The 22,217-nt window shown below is 44.0% G+C and overlaps 3 protein-coding genes across 4 annotated transcripts in view; 1 reads left to right on the top strand and 2 right to left on the bottom strand.

The window, feature by feature from the left end:
* The window catches only part of rhobtb3 (Rho related BTB domain containing 3), a 32,554-nt gene extending 20,208 nt beyond the window's left edge, over window positions 1–12,346 (bottom strand). Inside the window, exons 1-7 of one of the 2 annotated variants that reach the window (XM_030420019.1) lie at window positions 12,218–12,346; window positions 9,715–9,946; window positions 8,662–8,854; window positions 4,152–4,309; window positions 3,662–3,770; window positions 603–798; window positions 248–444 (exon numbers count right to left, since the gene is read on the bottom strand). In XM_030420019.1, the coding sequence (XP_030275879.1) occupies window positions 248–444; window positions 603–798; window positions 3,662–3,770; window positions 4,152–4,309; window positions 8,662–8,854; window positions 9,715–9,882 (1,021 nt within the window). In that variant the 5' untranslated portion in view covers window positions 9,883–9,946; window positions 12,218–12,346. Of the gene's footprint in view, window positions 1–247; window positions 445–602; window positions 799–3,661; window positions 3,771–4,151; window positions 4,310–8,661; window positions 8,855–9,714; window positions 9,947–10,377; window positions 10,978–12,217 lie in introns of those variants that run through there. The other variant, XM_030420018.1, reaches the window with a different exon arrangement.
* Window positions 12,347–14,516: 2,170 nt separating this feature from the next.
* Window positions 14,517–17,886, bottom strand: rfesd (Rieske (Fe-S) domain containing). The gene is made up of 4 exons (XM_030420023.1): window positions 17,745–17,886; window positions 16,647–16,808; window positions 15,393–15,427; window positions 14,517–15,114 (listed from the first exon to the last, which is right to left on the bottom strand). Exons 1-4 carry the CDS (start codon window positions 17,752–17,754, stop codon window positions 14,815–14,817), a joined length of 507 nt encoding a protein of 168 aa, XP_030275883.1. The 5' UTR covers window positions 17,755–17,886; the 3' UTR covers window positions 14,517–14,814.
* A 1,446-nt stretch (window positions 17,887–19,332) lies between these two features.
* nudt2 (nudix (nucleoside diphosphate linked moiety X)-type motif 2) lies at window positions 19,333–21,380 on the top strand. The gene is made up of 3 exons (XM_030420024.1): window positions 19,333–19,479; window positions 20,458–20,599; window positions 20,691–21,380. Exons 2-3 carry the CDS (start codon window positions 20,473–20,475, stop codon window positions 21,011–21,013), a joined length of 450 nt encoding a protein of 149 aa, XP_030275884.1. The 5' UTR covers window positions 19,333–19,479; window positions 20,458–20,472; the 3' UTR covers window positions 21,014–21,380.
* The last annotated feature ends 837 nt before the right edge of the window (window positions 21,381–22,217 follow it).

Genomic DNA, 22,217 nt, shown 5'->3' with positions numbered 1-22,217 from the left:
TGCATTTGCCACTTTTTTCTGACATTTAAAGACCAAACTCATAATCAACGAATCAAGGGAATAATTAACATACTAAATGGTCATATTAATGTCACTGCTCACAGCACCAGCAGTCAGTGTCAACTCTACATAGTGCAGGCATCTTTGCGCACAGTGGGGTGTTAAAAAGGTTAAATGGAAATGACAGACTTTTCCAGAAGAGACATGAAACAGTTGATCAGCGTCTGAGTGTACTGGTGTTTTTTACCTCTGTAAATGAACATGAGAGTCTCCCACAAGCACATACACAGGAGGGGGTCCTTCACCACCAGACGAGACAGGCGTCCTGTCAGATGCCCCTCCGATCGCGGCAAGTCATCAATTATCCCGCCGTCCCAGGTGGAGAGCAGTGAATGGGGACCTCCGTCTCGCTCTCGGCAAACACACCGTGACTGGGGACGCTCCCTGTCCAAACCAGAGATGAAACTCAGCACAAAAAACCTTCACAGTCACACGAAAGAGGAGTTTGCAGAGAGCAGGCTGAGTGCCCGCAGGCAAACAGGCTCAGGTGGTGAAAAAGCTTGTTAAGCTCCATCCTGGGAATGAGCTAATATCTCTCCTACCTGGTCTTGGGCCCAAGGAGCAGCTGTCTGAAGTAGGGGCTGACAGCACACAGCACAGCAGCGTGCGCCCACCCCAGCTCTTTCCCAGAGTCCCCAGCGTAGAAAGCCACATCGGCGAACTGCACGCCACGCTCCAGCAACCACTGCATGTCCTGGGAGAAGCTGGACTCCTCTACTCGGATAGGTGGGAGACGTGCTGAATGGGGGGGAGGCAACAAGTAGAGGGAGAGGGAGAGGGAGGATGAGCTGTGTTAATGACTAATCAAGGCAGAAAATCCTCCATATTCAGTCCGGTCAAAGCAGCCCAGTAGTGCTGTGATTTACACTGACATGTCCTCAGTCTGCATTGTCTACGTTTACTAGAGATTTACCCATTTTTCTGACAAAGACTTTTGACAAGTCAGAGAGAAACGGGCTTCAGTACTTGTATGTGGAGGGAGTGACAGTGACAGCAATAGTGTAGTGAGATGTTTTAGTCAAGAAAGAGCTGAGAGAGACAACGGTCTCCCTGCCCTGTCGCTCAACTTAGAAAGAACGCTTCTAGACATGTTTGTCTTTGCACTAATGACAGACCTGCAGACATGCAGACCGAGGCCGCTGCACTGGAACAGACCGTCACGACAGTCCGCTCAACAAAGGATTTGTCCCTGCTTTTTCTTTAAATCACGATGGACTGACACCGAAATGTGACATTTAGTAGATATGTTTTGGTCGTAGAAAAACAGCAACGCGCGTCATAAAGCTTATTTTAGATAAGGTTAATGTTTTAAGAAGATGTACAGAAAACCGGGACAAAAAAAAATACTGCAGTACTGGGAAACCTGTCCGGAGCAACAACCTGTGAAGACATATTTCTATGAATAAAAAGAGAGAAGGTGATAAAACTGTGTTCTGTGAAGCACGCAGTGATAAATTCAGATAAAGGAAAGTAAAGGAAGGTGTCTGGAGGTTTGTTGGACAAATCACGGTCCTATCGAGCTCCTATTCATGCTGAATACGCGCTGCTCTTCTCTGAGGACCTCATCTCCTTTTTAATGGCTGCCCAGATTTTGCCGCGCAAGCGGTGCTGTTCCTGGAGCCGTGCGCGTCATATTTAATGCAAACTACACCGTAAGGAGAGCTAAGTAGTGTTGGACATGCACCAACAGATCTGCCAGCACTGCTTGCTGCCTTTTTGGCTGGAATTAAAGCTGTCAGTTATTGCATCAGATGTAGACTTAAAAAAAAAGCTAAGAGGTCAGATCAATGTTTAACACTAGTTTGACAGCAGTTTGTGTTAATTATCTTCAGGTTTAGTTTTTCTTGGTAACAATTCACTGGCGGTGTAAGCAGTAGTATCAGTAGTTGTAAAGCAAGACCAGAGCGTACATTTCAGCATACAACACTGGCCTCTTTTTTTGTAACATCAGTTACACTACTGGATCAATTTGTGTGAGTTCAAGTGTTCAAGTACGGCACAGAGAAAGCTTTCAGTTCATGGCAACATCTGGCAGTCGCTTGCAGATTCAATCAAACTAACTTTTAGCCAATTAGGAGAAAAAGTGCCACGGACTAAAAAAAGAAGAACATTACAACAAAGGAACAGAGATGATACCGTCACGCACTCTAGCTCGGCTTTTATACGGTTCAGATCTACTACAAGGAGCAAACACGCTGCGTCTCTGCTGCTCGGTTGTGTTTGAGTGTTCGTGGTTCGCGATCAGCTCGGCTGCTTATCTCTTCTCATAATGAGCGTTTTGAGTTTTGCGGAACCCCGACTGACTAAAAGGCAACAGATCTGCCACCGACTCAAAACTTTCAGTTCAGCGTGGCTTGTTTTGAATCCTAATTATAATCTAATCCAAAATTCGGAATCTCCAATAAGTAGGTTTAAACTTAATACGAGCTCAAACAAGTGATTAGTTGATGATTAATTGGCGTTTGAGTCATTAATCTGGAATAAACGGCAAACATTCTCTGGCTCCAGCTTTCCAAAAGGAGAGATTTGTTTGAATTTGCCAGTTTTCTGAACATTTTCAACATTTTTAACTGTTTAGCTGGACATGGTCTGCAACCAATGATTATTTTCACTGTCAATTAATTTCCTAATTCCATGATTTGTTGTCTGGTCTGTAAAATGTCAGAAAATGGTGAGACATGTCGATCAGTGCCTTCCAAAGCCAGAGACGACGTACCCAAAATGTCTGGTCTTGTCTACAACCCAAAGATATTCAGTTTCCTGTCTTTGAGGAGGAAAGAGAACAAATTCCCATTCAAGAGGCTGGAATCAGAGAGTTTTGACCAGTTTTTTTTTCTTTTGAAAAGGAATCACACCAATTAATCATTTATCAAAACAGTTGCCGATTAATTCAACGCTCAACAAGTAATCCATTAATTCCTGCAGCACCGGAACAGACAAACTGTTCGCAGATGTCACCTTGGGTTCTGGAAAAATTGGAAGGAAATGAGTTTCGAGCTTCAGCCGTAAACCAAATCTTCAAAGACATATTCAATTTTGGTACCGCGCACGAAAAATGAAATAACGCATAACAGAGTGAGCTGCAGCAGAGATTTTACTGGCAGGTCAAGTGGCTCTATAGTGCCTGGGAAAAACTGACTGAGAAAATGCCGCTAAAGGCTGAGGTTAATGAGTAATCCTCTGCCGTCCTGTGCCTCCGCTCACCGAGCCGCCTCACAACAACGCACTGAACACTCAGTTGTTGCCGCGTCCGGAGCTGAAAGGAGCTCGGTCTGAAAATTGATTTAAACGTCACTAAATGAAAGTAGTCTACCTAGCTCTTTGTCTCTCTTCTTATTTCCACTTTGCAACAGAACATATTGATCTGGATAAAAAAAAAAAAAAACCTTTGTGCTCAGCTCTTTTTATGGCTTTGCACGCTGGAGGAAGAAACAATCCGGTCAGTCCATCTGGAGCTTCTCTAAACACCATACAAAGATCAACAACTGTTACTTAATTAACATGGAAAAAGACTGAACGGAAACAGTAATTGGGTTGAAAAACGGCTGTCGATAGAGACTGACAAGACCCCCGAAAAAATGAAGTATATTGCTCCCCTGACCTGGTTGCTCTAAGTGAGGGGGGCGAAGCTCGTTGACTTTATTTCCTCGCCTCTTCTCCGGCCTTTCTTTGGCTTTGTGTTTCAGACACTGAATCATGAAGTACTCCAGCTGAACAATACAGAAATACACACGTTAGTGCAGATGCAACATACAGAAATAGTGGTGTTACATCATCAGTTCTTTGCCTTGGAAATAAACAAACGTCCTGAGAAGACCGATGCAGCCACCTGTCTTTGCCTCCTCTATTAAGCACTGCACTTATCTGAAGCGGAAAGTTCATGGAGTTTAACAGACAGGACGAGTGCAACCAGTGCATTAAAACACACACGTGCAATTCTATCAGGGGGACGCCGGCGCTCAAAAGTACCTGCTCAGCACATCCTGATCACATAGACATTAACATGTGTGCTCATTCACAGGAGCTGGTAAATGTGCGCAGTGAATAGTCCGGTGTGACCCGGATACGCGTGTGACCGCGCGACCACTTACCACGCTGCCGAAGTAGCGGCCCACGAAGACGTGGTTTAGAGAGGGCAGCTCCAGGTAGGTGGCCCCCAGGTCCCGGGACAGCTGCAGACCCTCACTGTGAGGCACACAGCTGCTCCAGTCTGAAGCACACAGCGGGCAGGTACACGGAGGGCCTTCATCTGAAAACACAGAGGGGAATTTCACTCTAAGATGAAGGTGAAGGTACACGAGAGTCAATACATGAGTCATCGATATTACCCTGCAGCTTATAGGATGTATAAGCCGAGTATAAAATTGAACAGCCGATGCAGTCAACGCTTGCCGCATGTTTTATGAATGAGCTGCACTGGCTGTGACGGATAGTCCGCAGAAAGGGCTAGCACGTGGTTCACATCTGTTAAGATACTCCGCTGAAACAAGAAATTGATTGCCATAATGTTTAATCAAGACCTTCATCGGGCATTGTCAGGTTAAGACCACAGAGCAGAGCAAGCATTACGGCGCACGTCAGGGATGGGAGTCACCGCGTGACTCATGACGTAAGAGTTAAGAATCGTTCCCAAAGATAAACAATCGATACCCTTGCAAGGAGATCATACGACGCTACTTCACGATATCTGTCGAACTGAAGAATACAAAATGCCCCCAGGTGCAAGAGTTCTGTATTTATTCGCTGTGTTGTGGTGTCAGGTTCACAAAATTTGATACAAACGGCGATGAAACAATGTAAAACAAGAGTAAAGAGTCCGAGCTCAGTGCCGCTTTATCACACACACCGACTGTCACTTGTCCATGGCCATGTTTCAAGGAAAAGACACAACTATGTCTAACACAAAGAGTGATGAAGTAGTGACTCAAGCAGGACTGTCGGGGAGATCTGTTGAGAGCACCTGCATGTTTTTTTTCGATATATATTGATACTCGCACGAGGAAGCAGCATGATATAATCCTATATCCATATTTTGTCACACCCCCACTGTATATAGTCATAAACCGACTCCCATCACTTTGCCAAACTAAGAGTCAGACTGGGCCGAAGCTGGGTAACAATGTCTGACACAAACTATGCCAATGATTATAATATACATCCAGCATAAAGTATGAAAAATCTCGTACAACGTTGAATCTAGCACTATGACAAAAACCTACAACTACAACACATGACACTCAAAACATCTGTTGCTTCATGACAAAGAAACTCCCTTTTGCAAATACGTCTCGGTGCCTGTCGATGGCTCCCTACGGACCAGACGGAAAAGAATGAAAAGCACTAGCTCAAAGTAATTCTATGTGATGAACGGGCACATAAAAACAGCATTTCCCAAACCAAATTAAAACAGAGAACGTATCTCGCCGTAAACAGAACATTACAACCAGATGCCACGTGTGCTTGTATTGTATAGTCAGTGGGGGAGTGGCTCCGGAGCATAATGTCTCGGCTTCCTGAAGAAAAGGTCTGGCTATCAAGAGGGAGAGTGAAACAACCTGGCAGGAAACACATACAGAGGTCAAAAGAAAGGGCGACCCAATATTTCACAAAGTAAATTGGGTGGAGTCCCTGAGTGGTGGAGATGAACCTGTTAGCTTAGTCCTGAGCGAAATAGCCCACCCCACAGACAGCGCTTTACACTTCACTGCTCCTTCAGCCAACAGAGAAGTTAACAAGTTACTCATACTAAATCAGCTGTCCCTGACTCCTGCCTGGTGCCAAGGACAACAGAGACAGCTTCAGGCTCAGCAGACCAGTCTCCCCGTCAGTGTTGGGCAAGTTACTTTCAAAATGCAACATATTGCATATCACTAGTTACATTCTTTTTAAAATAGTATATAACGTTACAATATTACTGTCTGAGTAGATAATCTATAACTTATTACACGACTGTTTAGTTTCTTTCAACAAATTCCCAATTAACCTGTGAAGAACATTTACATAGCCTAGATCTTTTTAATTAAAGGCATGGCCTTGGACAGAAATGTCTTAGGATCAAAGTCTGATATATTATGAGATAGGAGTCAATACTTTAAATCGTAGGCTTAGTCACATGAAACACAATAGATCTATACGTCCTATAATGTAGCCTATAATGACTTGACGTGAAGAAAAAAAAAAAACGCTTTTTCTACGCTTTTTTAAATTTTAGTCCACAGATCAAGGAATGCACCGACATATGTGATTCAAGGATGTAAATTGTAAAAAGTGCGCTCCGAGGATCAGGCTGCATCATCAGGTCGACGGCATACGGCTCATTTCAGTCACACGGTGGCTGAACAAAGAACTCACAGGCTCGGCTTTATTAACAACACGCACAGTCTACATATGGTCATGATTCATTTTAAATGAAAGCGTTCGATGTACACTGAAGTTATATCTATTCTAAGCTATTTATTGATGTTGAGACTATTTTCCACTCAATAATTGTACCAAAAAAAAAATACATTTAGACTGCAAAATGTGTCCTTCAACACATTTTGTTATCAAGAGTACCAGTCTTGCATCAAATAGTGGATTCCACTCTTTGCAGACTGTTACACACATGTCTGCGTAGCGTTATATTCTAGCCGCTCGCTGTCGGTTAAATATCGTACAGTAAGTACTGGACTACAAGGAAGTGGCAGCCCCGCAAAGGTAGCTACTGTATTTAATGCATTTAGCGGGTCAGTAGGGTTCTGGAGGTTGCGCTTACGGCTAATCGTGCACGGTCGGCCTGTGATTGTGGGGCCCAGTGAGATGTCTTTTAATGGAGTGCAAAATGCTTGGACTTGCCCTACATCCGAACTGCTCTCGTCTGTCTGCCTGTGTCAGAGTGACTGCTTAGACAGGCAAAGAGGATTTTAAAGGGAGATAGGTGTTCTTTCCACTTTGTGAGAGATTGTTGCTGTTTTCCTTCTCGTCGTGTTATTCACTGTCCTGGAATGTCGTCAGGTCCTGATTTTTCTTTCATTTAATGCTGATGTGTTTTGCACTTCCAGGCCACCAGTTTTTACATTTTCCAAAAGGCCAAAAATATATTTTTTAAAAAGACAAACTCTCTGATAACAGTGGCAAAGACAGATCGTCAAAACACATAAAATCTGCAACAGAACGTGCTCTAGGACCAGACACACAGTGGCATGTGTGCACGATAGGGACCAAAGAGCCCGAATCAGACAGAAAATTTGGAGAGATTAGCTGGGAGGAGAAAAAAGACTGTGCAAAGAAGGAGAGAGCCAAAGAGAAGGAGGGAACGAGCGGGACATGTGGTTAAGTGCTGAGGCATTGGATAAATCATACTGCTAATAACCTACAGGCATGACATAGAGACGGAGCAAGTGTGTGTGTGTGTAAGAGAGGGAGGGCGTGTGTGTGTGTGTGTGTGTGTGTGTGTGTGTGTGTATATGTGTGTGTGTGTTTGTGTGTGAGCATCTGACAGGCGGTGACTTGGCATATCAGTGGTATGTTTGTGTGCCTGACAGTGTGTGCGTGCCCTTGGATAAATCTGTCTGTGCTCCTGCGTTTAATGGCTGCGTTAATGCACGTGCGGCAGCGCTCTCTCTGCCACAGCTGTGCCTTAGGTGGTCTCGAATCGAGCGGCGGCAGGAAGCGCTCGCGGCCCAGCCGTCGTTCTCTGCAGTCATGAGGGGATAGCATGAAAACACTCACAGCAGCCGCAAACAAAAACACAAACAAAGGCTCTGGTCCTCCTACTCTGTCTCTGTCTCTGTCTCTGGCAAAGACTTAACTCACGCTGTGATCATTCTGCAGCGGAGCGCTGACAGGATCTCAAAGTATGTCGAGCAGACAAGCTAAAAATACAGCCAGGTGCATTTGATGAGCTTGTTTACAGGATCTTGGATTCGACAAGGGTCACTGTGTGTGTAACAGCACGTGCGAGACTCACCGAGGTGTCAGTGTACACAGACGTTAAGCCCTGACGCGTTCAGCAGCATCAGCGAGGCTCCACCCGAGCAGTGTAGTAGCACTTACAGAAATGTGTGCTTCACTTTCGAGCCGTCACTGAGTGCATTTACATGTGCCGTGGTATCCTGTTTCTTTGTGATGCTGTGGAAATGGCATTCATATAAACCTGTTCATGTTAACCTATTCTCGTTGTAACCCAAAACAAGATTAGAAACCTGAAATTAAGCATGATATGTCTCCTTTAATGTCTCCATTTGGTCTGTTTCCTGCAAGAAAGCGCCTGAGCGGACATCCTGAAGGCCGCCAAGGGAAGATTTAATCATGAGCATCCTCCTCATTGCTGGGAGGACACATTAGAGGACACAAGGCTCAGATACAGATCTCACTATCTCACTGGCCCAATGAACAAAGCATGTTATCGTCCAAAAATCAAACTCATCAACTGTGAATCAACCCTAAAATACCAGGATATCAAGCACAACAGCTGAGAGATGAGGCCTTTTTGTATTTGCTGCCTCTCGGGCTCCTTTGTTCACAGACAGCTGCTGAAGAAGCCATCAGTTGTCATGGTGTCGCTGTCAAAACCAAACTCGCTCCAGCTCTAATGAAAACACAGAACAAGGGCTTCCTCACCATTCAGGCGAGCTCCGACTGCGACCAGGATAACAGGCACACCCCAGTGCCTCAGGAGCGGGCGGAGTCTCGGGGCGTAGCCGTTCCTGACCTGCTGGAAGGCCAGCTTGTCAGTGACTGAATATTTGATGACCAGGATGTCCGCCTGCTCAAGAACTTTCCGTACGCTGGCCCAATCGCTGTCCAACAAGTCCTGCAAAGTCAAGGAGAGGACAAACGGAGCCAGGTCAGAGGAGGACACACATGAGGGATGCATTATTTTCTGAATACCTCACCTGAGCTGTGAGTCTCACCTCAGGCGACCCTCACCCTTTGCCTCAAGAGTCTCCCTTTGTATAAATACCTCAGTGTGTGGCTCTCGGGACTTTATCCCCGGGGACCTTGTGTGAAGCTCCGAATCAACTCATTAGGCGAGGAAAGAAAAAACACTTCAGAAAGCCTTGAGCGATTTGGCAAGTAAGGAAAACATAGGCATAGGATTGCGTCGACAGGCCCTCACCAGCACCACCCCTGACAAGGCTAGACAGCCCTACAATAGGACGCATGCAGTGCTGCTACGAAATCACAACAGCGCTTTCATTTCAAATTCATACGCTATTAGGAACAAAAGTTCTTTCACCAGTTTTTTTTTTTTTTCTTTCTGTGCAGTGCATGTTAAAATAGCGTCCTCCTAAGAATAGAGACATTTATTTATTTTTACAAAGCCTGCAATCAGCGCCGGGAGGGAAGTGGCCTTGGTGTCTGAAATGTTGTACTTCTTCTGAGAAACAGCAGCAGAGTTGACAGCAAATCAGTGAAGTGAGGAGCACTCTTTCATAATGACAACGCCGTGGTAAAAATTACACCACTTTCTTAAGCCTGTGTTTTTGCACTCCTGGCCTGGAGTCTCATTCGGTTTCACACAAGCAAAGACGAAGCACAGAAGCAACACCCAGAATGACCCTGGAGGTTCGCACTTACACATGCACAACAGAACAGCGGCATCTGAGTATCGACGCACTCCATTTCTCGGATTTTCTCCTCCTGCACCCAAACACACCACCAGTCACTCACCCAGCTGGGACAATCCCGAACCACAACAGTGACATCCCCGAACACACGCGAGGTGTACTCCATGAAGGCCGGGTTGTGCATGCTGCTCTCCAGGTCGCAGGGTCCCACCAGCGCCCCGTGACCCAGGTAGCTCCACAGCAGGCCTCCCTGCAGCTGCCCCTGGCCCATGATCTCCTCCCCGGGCCCGACTCCTCCGGGACACTCGGAGCCCAGGGCCACAATGTGGATCGACCTGTAAGCCAAGGAACTGTTGGTTGGAAGTGACCGAAGCAGCACATGATGATGATGATGATGATGATGATGGTGATGGTGATGATGATCCAGAGGTGCAGGAGCACCGAGGGAGAGGAGGCTTTGGTCCTTATTATTCATGTCTATCACGGAGACAGTGCATCACCGTTATGTCACTGAAAATGACTGAGGAGACGCGTGCCGAGGCCCTTATTAGGCGACACCTGAGAGGATATTATGGTTCAATAAATCTGACACTTGGAGGGATATTTTCGCTGCTGTATTCACATTTATCTCGCAGTGATTTAGTGAGGGGGGGGGGGGGGGGGGGGGGGCGGGGTGAGAGGGAAAAAATAATGAAAGCATGCAACCATACCAGGAGCCCCTTCTGCTCACATCCCCTTAATGAGTTGCAGCTCCGGAGCAACTTACATTGTGGTCGCCGCGGTTTTGTTCCGCCGCTCTACGCTATGGAGCCCGTTTCTCTCGCCGTGCGTCTCCACGCCAGTCTGCAGTCGGCTTTTCCGCAATGAGCCGCGGCTCCGCTCCGTCGTTAATCCCTCTCATCGGTGGCCGGCCCCCCGGGAGCCCGGCTGCTCGGGAGTTTCGCAGTCACTGGCATTTCCCCGTCTCGTTACTCATTCATAAAAGCGGAGCCCGGTACCGTCCCGAACCGACCCGCAGCGGCGGCAGCGACAGCAGCAGCAGCAGAGGCGCACCGGACAGCCCAGCCGGCGGAGCAGCGCGGAGTGAGTAAACAGCAGCAGCGCCCATGGGCAGCCAATGCGCTAACACACAAACAAGTTGTCAGTCGGTGGGAAACACAATTAGAGACCGGGGAGAGGAGGAGAGGAGGAGGAGAGCGGCCGCCGCGTCCTCAACGTGGGAATGACGTCGGCCGGTAAAACAAAAAGTGTCAGTGGTTAAAGAACAACTGAGGGAGAGAGACACTGAGACACAGAGAGAGAGAGGGAGAGAGAGCGAGAGAGAGACAAAGAGAGAGTGAGACTGAGGGAGAGAGAGAGAGAGAGAGGGGAGAGAGGAGAGAGACAAAGAGAGAGTGAGACTGAGGGAGAGAGAGAGAGAGAGAGGAGAGAGACAAAGAGAGAGTGAGACTGAGGGAGAGAGAGAGAGAGAGAGGAGAGAGACAAAGAGAGAGAGAGAGACTGAGGGAGAAAGAGAGAGGGAGAGAGACACACTGAAACACAGAGAGAGTGACACACACTGAGGGAGAGGGATACTGAGAGAGGGGGGAGATAAACTGAGAGACAAAGAGAGAGAGAGACACACTGAGGGAGAGAGACACTGAGACACATACAGAGAGAGAGAAAAAACTGAGGGAGAGAGAGAGAGAGAGAGAGAGAGAGGTCGCCTGACTCAGCAACACGCCTGTAAGCATACACATGTAGAAGCAGCACACGCCAACACCATACAGCACCCTGACCAGGACCGAGCTGAGGACGTGATGGCGTTGTGACAGTGGGTCATCCCCTTGTTGTCATTTGAAGGCTGACAGCTTCACCTGTGAACTAGTCAACAGATTTACCCTCTGCTGAACATCAGTGCGAGCCAGTAGGGGATGCACCATATGACAGAAATATATGGACTATTATTGGCTACATATGAGTCGCGGTATCATTTTAGCTGATAAATAGAGCCTGCAGTATGAAGCCAAATTGCCTTCATTGGCTTAAAGCTTATGTAAGCGTTGTCATTGTTTTAGCTAACTTCCGGTCAATTTTGCAGCAATAGAGAGCCAAAGTCACGCCTCTTCCGGTGGACCCCATTGTGTTAAACCGCTCAGTGCACAACATTATCGTATGTCAACATGGCCGCCAACGTGGCACAGAAAAAGTGCCTTTGGCTCTCTACCGACCTAAAGCTGCTGTGAGCTGCCTCCTCTCCACGTCACCACACTTTCACAGCGTCCTTTGTTTGTGTGTAGATGTTGCTGTTTTTGCCTCTTTCTTTTCTTCAAGCGCTTTCCTTTGCCGTGTTTAGCACGGAAGTTCAACAGAGCCCCTTTAAGTGGTTCATCTTTTCTCCCTACGTCCCTTTCCAACCCTCCAGTGTGTTGAAACTACAGGTTGGCAACTTATTTTCAAAGGTGCAATATGTATGAATTTATTTGTACTAAAATTATTAAAAGGATGTGAAGAAATAACTGTTTTGATGTTGCGACGTCTATGTAAGGTTGCAGAGGTATCTACTGAAGGTAGCATGCTAAATAGGAGCATCAGTCACGCTCCAGAGCCAAAACACCAACGCTTACCTGCTGCTCCAAGCCCCCTCAGTCCAGACCGCTACCTAATGGCAGTTAGTTTGGAGCAGTTACTCTGTGATATGCAGCCCCCTACTGGTTTGGAGTATGGATTTGACATGCAGCCGATTCTTACATATTGCACCTTTAAAATGAAAAAAAAAAAAAAAAGTTTATTATTGGTTATTGTATCAGTATTGACCATTAAAAAGCAGGTGATTATCAGTTAGCATATTGGCTGGGGGAAAAAATCTAAATCATGCTCCCCTTGTGCCTTTAACTCCCATTCAGACAGACACTGAACCCTTCCACATGAATAGACACAGAAAGGATTGCCAAGAGGTGTGAGCATGGGGCGCAATGTTAATGATAGTGATAATAATAATGACAAGTAAGGAGAGTGTGTCACCCATATGGCATGGAAATATAAAATACTGTAACTGACTTTGGGGGTGCTTTACTGTGTGAGTCAGTAGAAGATAAAAGGTGATAATGAGATCTGGTGGTCCCTCTTGGACAAACTCCAGGGCCTCCAGTGCGTGTGGAGCGGAGGAATAGCTCCAGCCTTAAAAAGGTTTAATCAGAGCCTCTTGTGTCATTCACAAGCATGATGAATAATGCAGCACATAAAACTAACAGCAAGTATTTAGGCCTTGGGTTTGAATACCCTGCATCATTGTAATTCCTTGCTGATTCCATGCCTTGTAATATTCTCCCTCTGGAAGCAGTTCCCCCTCAGATAGTCTCTTTATTTCAACAAAACAACTCTCAACTTCTGCAAATGACCATCTGCACATAATTGTCCACGCCTTGTATTCTTGATTTCAGGGCAAAGTCATATTTTAATATTTCATGTGTGCTCAGCCCACTCGTACCATGTGACCCACGGCAGTGTGCATTTCTTGATTGTATTCGAGGCGTCACATAGGATGAGGCTTAAGCCTTAGATGGTAGTTTGCTGTAGGCCAGCTTCCGAGACCAGCATCCCTCATGCACAAAGGAAGATTATACCCCATTGCCTCGGTGTTCTCGACCCGTGGCATGGCCCATGTCACTGGTAGTCTGCACTGTGGGTAACAGAAATGATCTGAACGCGACAGCCTGTCGTGACTCTTTACATCAAATAGTTAACAAATATGCTAGCAAATTCTCATAAAATACTCACCTTTGTATGTTTTTGTTTTTTTTTACAACCAAGATATAAGATTAGAATCACTTAGTCAGGGTTAGGAAAACATCATGGTTTGGCTTAAAATACCTGTTGGCCACTATCATGGATGTAGATGACATGAGTTCCCAGAAAAAATATCCAGTTTTGGTTGGATGGAAATGTCAACAGGTCTCCTTAAAAAACACTGTTTGTGATGACACAAAAAGAGCTGCAGATGTCCTTAAAAATATCCACTGGTGTCACTTGAACTGAGGTCAGCCATTTGGCTGCTTTGTAACAGTTCCGTAACACCAACCCATCCCCTCCTCCTCCTGGTGTGAAAGGTGGCAAATGAGCATTTAATGTGAACCTAATATGCCACGTTTGGTACAAATGTCAACCTTGTACGCATCTGTGGTTTGCAGAAACATTAACTGCTAACATTATATTGGAGCACTAGGCTGAATTGCCAGCATTTTGTCTGGCAATTGTGTTGTTAACAGAAGATACTATCAACATGCATTATGGAGTAATCCTTCCAGCATGACACTGCCACAACAAAACCACAACACAGCAAAATATAACAATGTCAGTTTTAGAGATACTGTTGACATTACCAATAAGAAGGGGTGATTTGACATATCTGGAAGTGCAGAGAGTTCAATGAGAAGGACGAATGTTGAATGTTTTAAACAAAACCCTGAATATGCACCGGAGGTTTGGCCTTCACATCAGCCACAATACCTGTGTGTAGCTGCTGTAAACACAGCCTCAGGGATTTACTCGTTGCCCTCTGTGACGTTTTCTTTCAGATTAGCTGTAGGTTTTTATTTTTTTACCAGTAAAAAAGAAACACCTCACAAAACAAATCCCAATTGGTGGAATCTATGCACCCTGATATTCAAGCTATCCGAGGGAAGAAACAGACATGGATATCACAAGAAGTGGCCAGTAATACGTTGTGATCTTATTGTTTTACATTAACGATTTTCCACTTTACGACATGATGGATCAGCATAAACCTTTTTTGTCCCATTGATTCATTCAGTGTATGCATAATACATGAGGAATATTGAAGTGCACGGGGATACACCAGTGTGGGCACGCATTCAGATGTCTTGTGCCACTGCCCAGTTTGAGAACAGAGAATCAGAGATCCAATTTCATCCATACACAAAAAGTTTATTTATTGAGCCACATGATAGTTTTGAGCCACATGATAGTTTTGAGGTATGTGACGGTTTTGAGTTTTGCGATGCATGTGTCATGTAACATAATGTGACCTGATTTATCAAGTAAAACATCTGAAAATCATGTAAACAACAAGAAAGCCCCTAAAACAAATGTCATTTAGAATTTTAAACAAACCATAACACATAAAAAAAGCTCATTGTTTAAGGCCATGCAAGCCAAAGTGATTACTTGAAGTAGAGCACTAACTGTATCGGGATGCCCATCCTCATTCGTCTACATAAGGTGTATCCTCGTCATCCTCCTCCGCTTTGGCCCTCTCTATCTTGCCCTTCTCTCCCTGGTAGTAGTCTGAGTCGATCCAGCACGACTCCGTAGAGAGCCTGACGTAGACATCCCCGTTGGTCTCGGTGACAGTGTGGGTCCGCTGTTTCACACCTTTGGAGTACCATCTGGGCACAAGCGGCTTTTCCCTGGGGTCGCTGGCCTTGTAAATGCCCTCCCCCTTGGCCAGAGAGATCTTGAACTTGTGCCTTGGACAAACGATGCACATCTTGCCATCAAATTCCTGTGAGCGTGTTGAAAGAAAACAGGTAAACAACCTCATGCAGGATTAGTGTAGGTCATTTGGGCCTGACACCATTAGCATAACATTATCTTAATGTTATGCAGGTTTGATATGTTAATTGTCCGCTATGCCACAGCCTAGCAGTTGCAGATGGGATAGCCTATGAAAGCATGAATTCAATAAAAACACAAAAGTACAGTCCGGTTCTTGAACTTAAATGGCTAAAAATGTTGGATTCTTTATTATTTTTACATACTTGTAAGATTGGTAAATCTCACCTCAATGTCTCCATTCTGCAGCATTCCCCCAGAATCTGTCAGAGGGGAAGAGGATCAGTGTATTGCAGAATAAGCAAACAGCTTACAGCACACTAACCTTTTGCTGACTGGACACACTTTAGAGCTAATATGTGCGAAAATGTCCTATGGATAACAAAGTAGTTCAGCTCAGTGTTAAATGTCCCACGAAAGCTAATTTGAATTGTTCACTAAAACTAAGCAATTGCCAACAACAGTTTTGATCAAGAGATGTGGACTCGAGTCATTGTGACTCAGCCTCGAGTTTTGCAGCTCGTCTTGACAGAAAATAAATGACTTGAGACTTGGAAAATAAAGGAGACAAAGACATTTTTCCTCTTGTTCATCATTTTACCGTATATATGTTCTAGTGCATGGCAAAGATCTTGCGTGTTAAAAAGCCTGATGTCTGCCCCAACGGAAGCTGCTCTTTCCCACAGAAAACACTGCCCCTGAAACACCTCCTCAGGAGTCCCGCCTTTATTTCTGTCCCTTTGTGACATCACACTATGTCACCATGTCAAATATTTGCATAATTTATGCCTAGTGGCTAGTTTGGCATGTAAGAATTGATTTAGCACAGCAGCTTTGTCGTTGTTAGTGTTATTGGGTCAGGCATTTTTGAGGTGACCAATCAGAGGAGAGTGGGTATTCATGAGGGGGACCTTAAAGAGACAGGAGCATAAACAGAGCGTTTCAGGCAGGGGGGGAATACAGCGCTGCAGCACAGGACAGAGGAGAAAACTGATGTGCTTTTGAGCACTAAAGCATTTAAACCTATTCTAGTAGTAACCCAAAATAAAATTATGAACCTGAAAATGAGCATAATGTGTCTCCTTGTAAGACTTGTGACATGACTTAACCTTAGACTTGATGACTTGAATGACTTGTCTGTGGTCATTTTATGTTTATGTTTTTTGACTGAGAAGAAATTAAGGAAAACATGCGCTTTCCCACTTTCATTCATGTCTGTGCAGGCACTAATACCCTTGTCTTGTTCTCTTTAAAAAGACAGAATACTGAACGAGGGGAAAAAGTGACTTGACTTGCTCAACTAAGGACTCCACCGGACTTGATTTGTCCAGGAAAAAGTGACTTGGGATTTGCTTGAGACTTGATTGAAATAACATGTCTGACAGGAGCACATATTGTTGGATAAAGTCACAGATGCACACACTTTCACTTTCTAATAACCAGCAGCTGTTCACAGCTCAGCACAAGAGGGATGGTACTCACGATAACAATAGGAGTCCATAGCAAAGAAGGCTCCCTGGTGGTGGATGATCAGTATATCCCGACCGTCTAGTGTTCTGAAAGTGCGCTTTGCTTCAATCAATTCATCCTTCTTCCCCACAAAATGGAGCTCTCCGTTGGGCTTTCCCAGGCCTTTGAGAAATGCTGTTTAGATGGCAAGCAGGACATATCACAATTTAGTATTTATCATAAAGAAACACTTTATTTTGCTTTACCAAATAGCAAGAATGGTTGTAAGGATCCTGCAATCAATGCCATCTTTGTAGCACAGTGACTGTGCTGTATTTCCAGGTGAGAAGTGCAACTTAAGTCCCAACTACACATGAAAAGTGTGGCTTTTGGATTAGTCACTGGGATTATTGTGTTGGCACCTCCCATCACAGTTGTCAGCTTAAATTAATTCCACGACTCCTCCAGAACATTCATCTTGAAGAATCCAAGCAAGGACTTCTCTTGGCACTTATCAGCTTTACGCCGAACATACTCAGACCTGCAATAAAAATCCCTAATATCTGTCTCATCATGTCTAGTTAAACCCTAAAAACAGCCAGATCCCCGAGCAGATCAGAAATGACACAAGTGGGCCAAATACAGTGACATATATATAAATTTGGATGTCAAAATTGTACACTGGCATTGGTCTTCCAGAGAGGTCCTACATTCATGTTTAATCTCTCTGACAGTCAGTATCAAAAATATCATACTGGATGTAGGGAAACCTGACCCCCAAGTGTGATTCATGTAGAGCGGAGTGGAATAATGAGCCTGTCAGTGCAGGCTGAGTAAGCACCGTAGTAGCAGCATTGAAAGTCACATGTCCTGAGGCCTCAGGCTAAACCACAGACAATGACATGAAGGAAGGAAAAGCAGAAGAGCAAAATAATTGTTTGTGTCAGGAAAACAAAACATTATAAATACGAAGCCTTTATGGACCAATGGCTACATTTGTACAATTCTTTCAAAGTTACACGATGTTATTGCATCGTCCCTGCCTTTCTTTCTGTCTTTCTCTCCCTTTTCCGATTTATTTTTTACTTAAAAATTACAAAACGAGTATTTTGGGTGTGTTTCTGTTTTTACCTTTAAACATAGCGGCGGTGTTCTCCTCCGTCAAGCTGAACAAGTGTACTGCTGACAGCTCGGCTTGCGTGGGAAGGAGGCCCCATCTCTTTTATCTTCAGACTCAAGCTTTCTTCAGTTTGCCCTATCTACACTGGGTACATTTCTTATCTGTCTCCCCGCAGGCACACCAGCTTCTTGATAGTGAAGAAACACGTACTTCATCATCAAACCATTTGTTTAATCTGGAACTGTGAGAGATTTGTAACAGGATGAATCCATTGAAATCAAAATATAAATTGATATTATTTATTAAGACTTTATCGTCTTCACCTGGTTTGTGCCCCTGAATGATTCTAACTCTGATAATCATCATCTGCAGTTGTTGCAGCAGTGCAAAGCAGAAAAGTACATTCACTTAAGTACTAAACATGTACAGTACAGTTTTGCCATACTTGTACTTTACTTGAGTACTTCTATTTTCTGATACTTTAGACTTCTACTCCATAACATTTCAGAGGGCAATAATGTAATGTATGTAGTGTAATGAGTTTTTATTATTTATACTTTATTTTTACTTTGACACATTTATTTATATTGCTGCTAGGCCCATAGTTATAAGCTACTATCAATAAACAAAATATACAATAAATATAAAATAATACATAATAAAAGGTGCAATATTTATGAATTTGCTACCCTTTTGAACTCATACTCCAAAGAAATAAGGGCTAATGGCTAACCACTGCTAACAGCTAGCTGCTGGGTTTCTCTTTGGTTCAAGCCCCCCGAGGGAGCGCCCGGCTTTGAAACCAGCTTTAGTGTAGGGCAAACCATGGATACAGTGGTGGTTTTTACCATCACAACCCCCGCAAAATGACTCAGTGTCATAACTGGAACCATTCGTCCAATAAAATTTTGGAACGTCTATGAGAGTCGCATGATTAAATTATTTTTAAGAAGATCAGGATAGTCAAGCTTTTTTGGCTTCAAAACACCTCTGAGCAGCTTTCATAGGCATGAATGGGGCTCCACCTCCAACACTGTGTCCAGATGTAATAAAACGTCCTTGCTGCTAACTGAAGCTGCCATTAGCTAGTTAGCTCATCCAGCCGGCAGCTAGCTGGGAGTCTGAGCTGGGAGTGGTGTCTGGGAATGTGCTGGGGCTAGCTGATTAGCATGCCAACGTCAGTGGATATCTCAACACAATACACAGACATCTCTTATTACTTCACATTCTGTTAAAAATTTAACCAAAAATTCTAGCACATTGCACTTTAAATGGAATAACATACCCAACAGTAGCCTATAAAGTCGTAATAATCATTGCAAGAACGAAAAATCAATAATGAAAACAATAGTCTTTCTATGAACATAATACTATATAATAAAACATTGTGTGTATTTTACATAGTTGTATCAGTACAATATAATATTATACCACACTACAGCCATTCTGCCTCATGACTTTTTGATATTAAAATATCACATATATATTTATATATATCAAAATATCATAATACCAAATATACATCAGGCTACTGAAAAAAGGGACGTTGATATTGTTTGCATTGCTGTAGTTTTGTTACCATTTTTGTTACAGGTGCTGTCGGAGCAATTTTACAAAGCGGAACTGTTTGTGTGGGTTCTTTAAGCGCACCGGAGTAATTTCTCAGTGCACCGCGGAGCTCTGCAGTACTCTGAGACGATGAGAAAGTAACTGCGCCCAAACACAGATTGTCACAGTGAATAGACCGTAAGTTTCTCACATTTTTCAAGTTGAGCAAATAATACTCGTCACACTTTGCCTCCGCAGTGACAGTAGAAACTATAACATGTTCGGTCCAGTCAATAAAATGTTTGACATTTCACCTGTGCGGGCAGAGCAGCAAGCTAACTAGCTTACATAGATACACTTTGCTCTAACGTTACTAAAACAATAAAACTGTCGCAGCAGTGTGGTGCATGAGCCTGTCAAACTGTTAAATCGGTCAAAGAATCAGCACTAGCTGCAGTGTGTGCTAATCTTTTCGTGGCAGGCTCAGGCTAACTCCTGTAACACTGGTGGACTTTGTTTCAACTGGTTGGCTCTCCAGCAAAGGCTCAAAATAGGCCAGTATGTTAAACAGGAAAACCTGCGCTTAAAGGTTTAGATTTACAGAATAAGGGCAGCTGGTGGCATTGTACAGTATGGTGACTTTCATTCCCATGCTGATGTGTGGTATCCATTATTCTCTTAGATATTTTGGAGGAAAAAAAGGTTTCCTTCTTTAAAATGCCACATAATGACTTTAACTTTCAATGTCAAGCAGTGTTAGTAAACAGAACTGATAAAACATATTAACGTAGGCTGAGTAAACACATGCGCCTTTACTGAACATTTGTTAAGGTGTAATATTCGATGTCATACCACCTAAATACAGCCTTTACCTGTCCAATAATATTACCACATCGTGTAGAAACAAAATTGTGAAAAAGTAAGAACATATCATTGCACTTAGCATGTACTCATATAACACTGTTTTTGTAATGCAGGGTTATGGAAAGGATTCATACTTTGATACTTTTTCCATACAATGTGTATATCTGATACAATATCCACATTTAACGGTAACAAAAGTACTGAAACTATTTTAAAAACAAAAAGATCAGATTGTTAATTATAAAAATTTAAAAAATCCTATTTTGTGTGCTTACTTTAGTGCCTACTATAAAACAAAATGTGTTTGTAAAGTTGTTGAACAGGGAGATGGCGCTGCGTGCTTGTGGCTTCATCATTTTTCGTCGTCTAGCCAGTTGTGTCCCTCCACCAGACAACATCGAGTACCTCCTCTTGCAGACATCTTATGGGGAACACCACTGGACCCCACCCAAAGGTGTTAACACGTTCAAAAACAGTACTTTTATGATGTAGCTGATGATAGATACGAACCGGCTAAATACAACTCTTAACTTGTTCACCATCAGGTCATGTGGACCCAGGTGAGGACGACCTCACCACAGCTCTGAGAGAGACCCGGGAGGAGGCAGGGCTGGGGGTGGAGCACCTTCGGGTGATTGATGGCTTTCTGCAGGAGCTTCGCTACGAGGTGCGAGGCCGACCCAAAGAGGTGCTGTACTGGTTGGCCGAGCTGAGAGACCCAGGGACGGCAGTGACTTTGTCTGACGAGCACCAGGACTACCGCTGGGCCCGGCTGGAGGAAGCCTGCACTCTGGCTCGGTACAAAGACCTGCAGGACACACTGAGAGCCGCACACAAACACTTGGAGGCTCAGCAGGAGAAACAGTGATGAAGGAACAATTTAAAAAAAGGGAGACTGTGAACTGGCATGTCGGACCCTCGGACTTAAGTTTAGTAGAGCACACACTGTGACAGTATGTCTGCAGCTCATGTCTCTACTGTTCTGTATCATGTAAGGCTGAGTTGAGTCCCTTCTTTCAAAACAAAGATGAGCAGGGAGGACTGTATGTGTCTTTGCATTTTCTAAGTCATATGTAATAATTACATTAAATGGTTATTGTTTTAATTGTTACTTGAAGGAGAGAAAAAAAAGACACCCTGTCATCACTGGAACAGTATAAACCTAAACAGGGGGATGTTTTATGTTTTAATACTGTCTGTAGTTAATAAATAAAACAGGTTTGTGTACCTGGTTATTTTTCTTAAATCTTATTTTAAAATAATAAAAAGAAATACAGAGGGGTGGCAACTATCTTAGGAAAAAAGATAAGAAAGATAGAGACTGGGAAAACACCGAACACCGTATGTGTCGGGTGGGTGACCTGTATCAGAATTGTGTTTTCATGTCATGTATAGATCTGACTAGGAGATACGCCCTCATAGGGAAAGGTCACTTTTGGAAGTATCTACAAATTAGGAGCTGTCTCGCACAAGGGACTCGGTATAAGAAGAGAAATCCCATCACAGACTTTCTCAGATTGCCAGCGGAACACCTTAAGTCCTCCATCTTTTATAGACTGACCAATGAACTCCTCAGTAATAGTTGTGACAGCTTAAGAGGAGTGTGGCAAAAGGACTAGGGATGTATGTTGAAGAGGAGTTGTTAAACATTTTGTCATATACTGGTAAATTTCTCAGGGAGTCCAAAAGTAAATTTACTCAATACAGAATAATCCACAGGTACTACTGGACACCGACTAGACTGCGTAGGATGGGACTATCAAGCAATAACTTGTGTTGGAAATGTCAGGAAGAAAGGGGAACTTTTTCACATTGTATTTGGGAGTGTTTACTTGTTCAACCCTTCTGGAGCAAAATTGTCAGATGTATGAGTGAGTGGCTGGGCAGGACGTTGCCAATATCCCCAAGGCTGTGTTTACTCAGAGACAGCTCACAAGAACACAATATATCCAAAGAAGAAAGATGAATTTTCAGTGGTTATGGCTGGGTTAACCACAGCTGCCACAATGGTACTCATTTATTGGAAATCAGCCAAACTCCCAGAAATGAAGGAATGGGTTAACTATATGATA

Source organism: Sparus aurata, chromosome 6 (genome assembly GCF_900880675.1).
Source record: "Sparus aurata chromosome 6, fSpaAur1.1, whole genome shotgun sequence".
NCBI classification, from domain to species: Eukaryota; Metazoa; Chordata; class Actinopteri; order Spariformes; family Sparidae; genus Sparus; species Sparus aurata.
The sequence above is the reverse complement of the archived record's forward strand: the minus strand, read 5'-3'. Positions and strand labels throughout refer to the sequence as shown.

What these genes read in the sequence shown, in the direction of transcription:
- rfesd (XM_030420023.1), bottom strand. An exon ending in TATGGACTCCTATTGTTATC is followed by an intron (nt 15,428 to 16,646) that starts GTGAGTACCATC and finishes CCCCTCTGACAG; the next exon opens with ATTCTGGGGGAATGCTGCAG. An exon ending in TGCAGAATGGAGACATTGAG is followed by an intron (nt 15,115 to 15,392) that starts GTGAGATTTACC and finishes ACACGCTCACAG; the next exon opens with GAATTTGATGGCAAGATGTG.
- nudt2 (XM_030420024.1), top strand. Translation starts at nt 20,473, where the DNA reads ATGGCGCTGCGTGCTTGTGGCTTCATCATTTTTCGTCGTCTAGCCAGT. An exon ending in CCACTGGACCCCACCCAAAG is followed by an intron (nt 20,600 to 20,690) that starts GTGTTAACACGT and finishes GTTCACCATCAG; the next exon opens with GTCATGTGGACCCAGGTGAG.